Here is a 9,823-nt window from a genome sequence, read left to right on the forward strand (position 1 = left end):
ACATCACAAACACTCATGTCTTGTGATTGTGTATAAGAGTATGCCTGAAGCCTTTATTTCTGTTCCATTTGGCTGTTGTGGTGAAATCATACCTTAAGCTCAGTGTGTTGCCTGCACATTGCCTAGGTAACTTTTGTGCCAAAGTCTTTCTTTGTGGGACATGGACAGCCACAGTGAGGACAAAATGAATGCCATACAGTCTCTCTGAGGTTGACTGTTATGTCATGCCATGACTGACACTGGAGCATGTCTTGAGGAGTGGGGGGGGGGTTCTACATTTTGTCAGCAAACTGTTCCACAGACCTGTGGACAATTATACACCCCCAGATAAATGCCACCACATTCCAGTCATTACACTAAGCACCCATCTCAGCCTGGCACGACAGATACTAAACAATAGTCAGCACTGCTGCCCTAATTGTTTCAGTCCTCTCTGCTGAGAACTGAATGTGACGGAGTGTCCTTGAAACATTCAAGGGCTTCAAGAGGGACTTGAGTCTAGCGTTAATTGGGCTGATGGTGAATGATCCCACCATCAAACCCACTGTCCTGGAGGATTCCAGGAAGGCCCTTCCAGTTTGAACTGAAAAATAGTTACTGTTTAAGACAAAAGAAATGGTACAAATTATGCTGTAGCCTTTCAGAACAGCATTATCTGCATAATATGAAATGTTAGAGTCACAACTGATGTCCTCCAAATTGGGAGGGAAATGCAACAAATAAAAAATTTAAAAGACCTTTGGACATAAGTACATAATTGAATTTTAAAAGTATAACTGTAAACTGTGGGGATACGCTGACATTAAATATAGGATAGGTAGGCCTACTATTTTACGTCAGCCAGATTTTAAAATCAGATTTTTAAAATCTATTACGCCTACTGGTACTAAATATTAACTTGACATTTAAATGCTTTTTATTCTCAGTTTACAGTAGTCACCATATATTCTAATGTGAACTAATACTTGAAAGCGTAAAATGCAGCATTAAAAAACAGAATGCATCCAGGTATGCTGGCTATTTATTCACTAAAAATAATGGGACAACCACTTTCAAGACCACAGGGGGGTGCAGAAGCGCAGCGAACTTTAGAGGTGATGTCACCACTAAATAATCATACAAAATAAATTTAGATGCTTTATCGTGTTGATTTTTATGACAATTTTTTTTTCTCTTTTATAGGCTATTTCAAATTGCATCCAGCTGAGGTGAGGAAAAGCTTTACCTATGTATAACTGTTGTAGTTTGGCACGTCATTGGTTATTCGTATGTCTTCAGTGGTTAGGAAACTGCGGCACTTTCTTGAGCTTGCTTCTGTTCCACAGTAGTGACAGTCTATTTGAATAGAATATCGGAAACAAAATTTTTTAATTAAAAGCTACATTTCTGCTGCCTGTCTACTAGGCATGCTTGAGAAAATCTGATAAAAGTGAACAAAACGTGTGCTATAAAGCCTACATCTCGTCTTTTCACACTACTGGGCACTTCACTACTTCTCCCTGTTCCTCACCCAGATAGTAAGTGACTCCGGCCCAGATTTCCACCGATTACTACCTGGCCGGCAGTGCTGACTTCGGGTCAGATTTGGCGCAGATCTCGGTCCGGAGTAGCTTGTTATCTGGGTAGCCCATACACTAAAATGGCACTATGTGATGTGCCCACAAGTGCACATCACTGAGATACACCGAATATTTTCAATACCATATAAAATTCATCAGATACTTACAGCCTTGCTACATCAGTGGTAGGCTATTTTTAAGCAGGACGCCTAATTTCCTAATTTCAATTACAGCTGGGCAACTACATGAGACTTTAAGCCTCAAGATTAGGACGCTCAGAATGTTCAATTTGGACATGCATTGTTGCATTATTAGAATTATCCTAAATCACCAGATAAAATACAAATTTGAAGTGTAGCCATGGCAGCTCTGCAATATTATAACAAGCAAATCTGAGCTGCGTTATGTAGTTTTATTTGTTTTTTTTACTAATAAAACTACATAAACTTTTTAACTTTTTCGAAAAAAATATTTACATATTGTATGCCTATATTTGTTTCACACTGTCAGTAGGCCTATCTTTAAACTGCTCGATGATATTACTGTTATGTCCTGGAGAGATCTTTCCATTAATTATGCAAAGCAAAACATCTTTTGCAAGGCTATTTTTGGAAGTAGATATGACAAAGGTTGACTTTAGATAAACATCTTGCGTCCCCTTTAACATCCCGCCTAGGTGCTGGAGGTGGCGGAGGATTCTTTGTAGCGTGTTGGGTCACGTCACTTAGGGGGTTGTGCTCTAAATGTTGTGTCCTCTCTTCTCCGCTTCACACCTCACCAGAAGATAACGGGGACAGGATGCGAGCGCAATATCGGCCGAACTCGAATTTGGATTTACTTGTGAACGTGGACATACATGGATATTTAATCGCGTTGTAGAAGACGATGTTGTGTTGGTCAAGACGAGATACATCTTAAGGTAAATTCAGTTTAATTATGATCAGCCAGCATCATTTTCGAAAATATAAAAGCACTAACATTATGTTATCCGGTCCCTGGCTTAAAATATGTTGTCGTGTGTATAGATGGGATACAGATGCTTTAATAAAGTTACAAATCTGTTCAATTTTGAGGACTGATCTACTGAAACTCGGATTGTGCGAAATAATAATATGAAGTGAAGAACTATTTGTAGCCTGCACTGCCAGGCAGCCAAGGCGTGAAATAACGCATGATCAGTATGCTTTAACTATCATTTGTGGTGACGTCTTGAGTGGTAATATGTTTATGTTTTCTGCGTTCACTGCGTACAGATGTAGTGATACATCCTATCATCGCTCCAGTGTTCTCAAAGGCAATTAAATGCACCCAGACAGAGCATTGTGTGACAAATGGTAGCCTACCCAAAATCAGTTATGAGTATTCGGAGACAAGGTCTATCCTTGCAGTTTAAACCATTGTCTTGACATCAGTCTCCTCCCGCAATAAATCCCTCACGATTTAGTGTTCTAAGCGGATTCCCCTGAATTTAAAAGCGACAACAGCAACTAAGGGTCTTCTAAATGTAAACAATCAAACTACTAATCTAAAATAGCGCAAATTTTACGATGTCAAGAACTGTAAACATATTTTCTTAAGTTAATAAATATTTTATTAAATAATCAAAGTGGTGCAGTTGCGCATACCAGCAGGTTGTTAATCTTCTGTGCTAGTACCCATGACGGGTGGGCAAAGGCTTATTATATTTTCGCAGATGTTAGAACTAGGGTGTTTCGTATTGTAATGTTATCTGTCCTTTCAATGCATTAATGTGAAGGGGCTTGACATTAGCGGAGTGGTATGTTCACTGCAGATGCCCACTTGTTCTGTAACAATACAATCCCTAAGATACTGTAATAACGGTGTCTAATTGTCAGACCGTCAGCCATTGACTAGGCTACATTTGATAATATAGGATGCCAGTGCAATATAACTTTATTCTATAGAGATACTGTTTGCTAATTATCTCACATTTGTATATAACCATCAGCTCCCATTTATAATTCTACCATTTTTTTTTCATGTTTAGTACATTTCAGGCAAATCTGTGTTATGTTGATTAGTTGTTAATTTAACGATAACACCCTCCCAACAAATTGAAATGATTACATTTAATCTATATTAGAAATGTGTAACCAAATGTTTTGTTTATGTTTTGATAAGGTCTGCGGTGACTCCGGCCAGCTAACCCCCTGTCTGCCAGCACAACCTTTGAAGTAGGTGTGAATGCCATGAGCCAATAAATAGAATCACCTTCCTCAAAAGAAGCTGCCACCTCACTGCTAACAAGGCCAGAAGACCCTGTCTGCCATGGGGAACCAGCTGACGGAAATTGCTCCTAACACTCCCTTCCTGCCAAACTTCCAGTGCTTGCATGTGGTGGTCATCGGCCTCGACGCCGCAGGCAAGACCTCCCTGCTGTACCGTCTGAAGCTGAGCGAGTTTGTGAAGACAATCCCCACCAAGGGCTTCAACACAGAGAAAATCAAGGTCGCGGTGGGCAACTCGCGCGCCATCACCTTCCAGGTGTGGGACGTGGGCGGCCAGGAGAAGCTCCGCCCGCTGTGGAAGTCGTACACGCGGCGGACGGACGGCATGGTCTTCGTGGTGGACTCCACCGAGGCCGAGCGCATGGAAGAGGCCAAGGTGGAGCTGCACAAGATCACCCGCACTTCGGAGAACCAGGGGGTTCCGGTGCTCCTGCTGGCCAACAAGCAGGATTTGACGTCTGCGCTGTCGGTGGCGGAGGTGGAAAAGGTGCTCGCCCTCCACGAACTGAGCGCCTCCACCCTGCACCACACGCAGGGCTGCAGCGCAGTCGACGGCCAGGGCCTGCAGCACGGCCTAGAGAAACTGTACGAAATGATTCTGAAGAGAAAGAAGATGGTCAGACACAGCAAGAAGAAGAGATGAACTATCTTCTATGGGCAGGGATACCTGCAGAGTCAACCTTTTTTTAAAACTGTCGAAGCCCAGCTAAGGTTCCTTTCAGAAAGAGGGAATCTGGTGCAAGTGGCCAAACAAAGGAACACTTTCAGATGACCCCAGGGTCAGGAGAAATGGATTTGTCCTTTATGTGACATGCAGTATTGAACCTCCTTCTTCTGTAGCTAGTGTTTGCGGTGCAGCCGTTCTTTGTATCTAAGGAATATGTGAATGCTCGAATAGGCTGTAGCATCAACAGAAGTTAGCCCAGCACCAACAAGTCTGACAGACTTATTTTATTTTCCTTTCTACCAAACAGCTGCATTGAGGATAATAGCTTAGAGAGATAATGGTTTTGCAGAATCACAAGAATAATAAAACCACGTCAGTTCCCTTGGCTGTCTGAAAAGATAACACAACTCATTGGTTTGAGGCTGAATGCCAGCACTGGTGTATAATGTGAGCCGCCACCAAGGTACTGTTTGTTGTTGTAGATGTGGACTTAATGCCAGAGGTAAAATCCTGTCCAGTCACAGCTTGAGTTGTATTTAAGATAGCCAACTGTTTTTACAATCTGTAAATATTTTGTAATGCTTATGAATAAATAAATTATTGAAGCCTTTGACATAAGTACCACTTGAAATATCATTTGGCAGTTATTTCTAGATATAGGCACACTCATACACATGTAGGTTAATGGCGCAAATGAGGATGAGGCTAAACTCATTGCTGTTGAGTCGACAGTAGTTTTGAAGGACAGCTCACCAATGGGTAAAAAAGATAGTTGGGCAAGTTGTTTAAATCAGAATAAATCACAATGGAAACTCACTGAAAAAACACCAAAGCATTAAGAAGAATGATTTAAAACAGCATATTCTATGCTATATTACATCTTTGACATTCATATCTTCTTATCACTTTATATTTCTTTCTAACCAAAAGTATAAAGCATATAGTTTCACCATGGGAAGTATGCTTGATGTATCAATAGCAGTTTCATGTAATCCTTTGCATTTTACAATAAAGGAAGTAAACATTTTCCCTCCAGCCAGAAATATGATTTCATTTTCATTTTAAATGTGTTTCCCATTATTAATATGTCCTCCAGCGATGACTAGATGTAGCCTTCCCTTCAAAGCTGTGCATTGAATTATGTGTCAACAAGAATGGTGACTGCATCCTTGTATATCCCAGAAAGAATGTTTTCTTTTAACAGCGTAAGAAAGTAATGCAGAATTTGAATCAGAACAAAAATAAAACTCAACCCAGGAGCACCTCTAACATAAAGTAGATTGCTCTTGGTTGTTACCCCATGGCAGGGCTAAATAACTGCGTGTTTGACCTCAAGCTGCCTAGAATAGAGCCTCCATTGAGATCTATATTGCTATACAGTTGAGTGTATCTTGCACGCAAAACCCAAAGAAACACAGCACACGTTCATTTGGTGGGGGATATTTGTGGTAGATGGACATTTTCAGATTCATAAGTACTATTTACAAGTCTGCTTCCATGTAATCTAATTTAATGACTCCTCATGAGTCTATATTTGCTGTGATAATTCTCATACTGTCTTTTATTATTTTATTGTTTAAAATTCATACATGGACATTGCTGGTGGCATTTTTTTATCAACGGGATTAATCCTCTGAAAGAGTTTTGGGATTATTTCTGTCTGGGGATTTACAGAGCAAAACATACTTATAAATCAAATACATAACATTCAGTTTGGAGTCAGAATCAGCATTGCCAAGGGCCCTATTGTAACTGAACACCCCCCCCCCCCCCCCGTCACAGTAGAAGAAATCAATATATCTTTAGAGCTGTTTTTCATTTTCTTATGAAATTAAAAACAATTGTGCTTATGTGATGCCCTGCTGCGATTCATTGTGACCAAGAAGAGACTATTCTAACCTAAACTCATAAAAACAGATGACCTTGTGAGCTATTATCAAGTGTGTGGACCTTCACATAATGCAAACAAGTAAAACACCATAGGAACATAGCTGTGCAAATCTATGAATGCTAAAGGAGGTAATGGTAATGGGGGCATGACAGCGTACCTTAATGCTCCATATTGTATGCCACAGTATTCTACTATTGAGAACAGGCTTGCTGTAAAATAAATAGTACTATGACTATTCATTCCATGGCTGAAAGTGTTAGCCTTGTTCTTTACTGGGTGAAGATGATGAGATAACTTTGGGTTGCTGAGATACATGACTGATTGCATGCAAGATGCCCTTAAGCAACATGACTATAGTCCGTCATTGCAATTGTTATTTTGTTAATTCATGCATCAGCATAGTTAGGGAGCAAGTGGCCTTTCACATGTATTGTCAGAATTCAAATAGGCCTCCATTTGCACTCAGAATGCAGATACAGGGACTAATGTGAATTCTAGCTCGCTCCCAGAGAAGTATCTTGGCAATCAAAAAGCAATCATGTTCGGGACAGGGAGCATTGCAGTCCAGCCTGCTCAAGATTGGTGTAAAGTTGCATTATAGAACCTCCAATAAATTTGCAATGAATAAAAAATCGATGCTACAAAAGACTCCTGTACATTTTCCTGTTACTACTAAAATGTGAAATTTTGTCCTAAAAATGTGTCATTGGTATAAAGCCATTGCAAATATTAGTTTGTGCACTAACTGGTAAGAATTTTGGGATTTATAGTTCAATATGGAAGCAGCATCTCAAAGATAGGGATTGCATTCAACCAATGTCAAACAAAACGAAAGGAAAAGCATGTCTCAAACCAAAATGTTACATTAGATTAGAATTTATTCGCCAAATGCAAAAAGCTCTTATGTGGCAAAGGAGACAGGTACTGGAGTGTTTTTTTTTTTGTCCTTTTTAAGGGCAGTGGGACTATAATCAAATTAGGCTTTCTTATCTTAGTGGCTCTCCACATTCATCCACACTTCTTGGTTGCTGATTCAGGCTGCAGAGGAATTTGCGTGACCCCCTCACCTCCTCAAATACACAAACACTTTGCACAAAATCCAATTAACATTTAATATCCCAGCTGTTTGAGCTGTAATTAGATTAATTGGGGGTGCTATTTTGGGCTGAACTGAGTAAACTGGACAACCTAAGTACACCAAAGCATTTAAATTTATTGGATCTTGCCTTCGGGGATATTTCTGCCACAAGGGACTTCTTGAGCTTGTCAGTAGAGTGTGAAAAGTGTTGAGATCCAGAATCGTGACACGCTTTGCCCGCCAATCCGGTTTTCTTGGCCACATCCATCATTTCACAGAGTGTTCCAGATGTATATCTTTGGCTGGCCTATTTTGTGAACTATATCTTAAGCAAAGCTCAAGTTTGAATACTACAAACATCAATTTTGCATAATTAAGTCGGTATCAGAATCTTTCTGGCTTTTCAGATATCACCTATTTATATGGAATACATGTTCCGAGACTAATAAGAACCGTATCTCCTGAATTTGTATTATCGCACCCATCCCATTCTTTGCAGGAAGTGCGTCGGCTCTAAAATAAGCAGTACTTACGTAAAGCGCAATTATGTCATTCAGCCTCTGTGGTCAACACCCAGTCTCAGAAGAATATCTCAGTGTTGAAAAAATGAAACAGCCATGTTTCTGACCCCCAGGCAGTAGATGAAATGACATTCAAGGGTAAACCAAATGGTGGTGACACAGTATGGAGAGATTGATTATACTTTTTTTGGGTCTGTGGGCTCAGAGGTACAGCACCCTGCAGAGATGCTCAATTACAAGGAGACACTGACACTATCGGCTGCAAAACCAACATGCAAACATTTTCCCCATCCTCCCCCTGTACTCAGTAATAGGGTCTCCGGACTTTTGCTTTTGGCAAAGATTTAATGTTTTCCCAGCAGATCTGGTAAGGCTCTGGGTTAATACATTGTATCTGAGCAATCCATATTCCATATTATTTGCTGTTATGTATTTGAATAATTGCTTTAGTCAGGTCCAGTCAAATAATTTCTCCATATTTAGTGTAAAATGTCTGGTTCTATATAACTAATTCTGGACTGTCAAAGCACGTATGCCAAAGCTTCGCTTCAACTGGCCAACATAAGAGACTCAGAAAGCAGCACATTTCGTTTCCATGAACAGTGGACAAAGGTTGATTTGGCAGATAGGATGCCAGGTGTGGCATGTGCGAGTATGGGTGTATGTATGTAATATTTCCGATTTATAAAATAGGTTGTTTCGATCCTGGATGCTGATTGGCTGCGCTCTACAGTGATTTTAAATCCGATACAGTCACAGTTATTCAAACAGCCTGTTTGTAAACCCTATCACTCTATGCAATAAAATTACAAAATAAATAATGTCTCATCAATTAATTGTTTCTATACTTTGTAATTGTTTTATAAAAGGCCTTGGGCTGTCATGAATACAATCACAGCTACAGGGGGTTGCCGGCATTCCACTTTGCGTCATGCCTAAATACTCCCCTGTAGCCGTGACTGTATTCACGATACAGCACTGCCTCTCGTTCTTTATTGCTTAAGTATGAACTAGGCCTGCCTGGAGTTCTCAGTACGTTGCGAGAATTAGGCTAAACTGACCACCGCACTCTGAACACCTTGACTGTGTCACGTGACGCAATTCGACCTTGAGCACTTACTGGTGTAATGTATCTGGTTCTTTATCCCCAAATGTCTCAGAACATAAACGCAGCCTTGGTGGACTGTTCTGTTCCGATCGTGGAAACGGGCAGTTTGTGGACCGGCAGAGGATGCTGGTCTTAAAGCCTGCACCTGTGGGAGATCAAAGTGCTCATTAGAGCCGAAGGAACAGGCAGCAACAGCGGTGCCGTGCCATCCGTACACCGCTTGGCAGCTGACGGCGCTCTGCTTTGGAGCCGGTTGGGAGAACGAAGCGAGGCGGGAGGGTTTCCGTGCCTCGAACAGCGGGCCGGTGGGCGAGACTCACGGAATACGTACGCGCCGGAATTCCACACTAATGAGAGAAACACAAAGAGCTGACACGCTCATTAGAGCTAGATGGGGCTTTCTGTTGGCTGATGCCGGAGCTGCCCTGAGACTACCCCAGGAAAGGGCAACAAGGTCTCCGGAGAGCCTCAGAATGTTGCAGCAGTGTTCACTAAACTACTGCATCAAGCCAAAGCCTGTGGTTCCTGAAGCTGATGGCTTTGCACAGCTTTGCAGAATGGAAAAATCAATCAATGGACAAGGTATCCCATTCGATTGATCCCCCTGCTACGTTTTCAGCTGCCCCTCCAGTCATAAGCAGATATTTACATTTGGCTCTCAGAATTCCCTCATTGACCCATGCACTTGATTGGTTGTGAGACTGTGAGTGGCTCTGAGCTGAACCCAGAAAGGGGCTCTTTCAATAAGAG

The 9,823-nt window shown here is 41.2% G+C and overlaps 1 protein-coding gene across 1 annotated transcript; it reads left to right on the top strand.

Moving 5' to 3' along the window:
- The first annotated feature begins 2,295 nt into the window (after positions 1-2,295).
- On the top strand, positions 2,296-5,510 carry arl4d (ADP-ribosylation factor-like 4D). The gene is made up of 2 exons (XM_035402669.1): positions 2,296-2,478; positions 3,702-5,510. Exon 2 carries the CDS (start codon positions 3,849-3,851, stop codon positions 4,449-4,451), a length of 603 nt encoding a protein of 200 aa, XP_035258560.1. The 5' UTR covers positions 2,296-2,478; positions 3,702-3,848; the 3' UTR covers positions 4,452-5,510.
- Positions 5,511-9,823: the final 4,313 nt, after the last annotated feature.

Source organism: Anguilla anguilla, chromosome 2 (genome assembly GCF_013347855.1).
Source record: "Anguilla anguilla isolate fAngAng1 chromosome 2, fAngAng1.pri, whole genome shotgun sequence".
Lineage (NCBI taxonomy): Eukaryota > Metazoa > Chordata > Actinopteri > Anguilliformes > Anguillidae > Anguilla > Anguilla anguilla.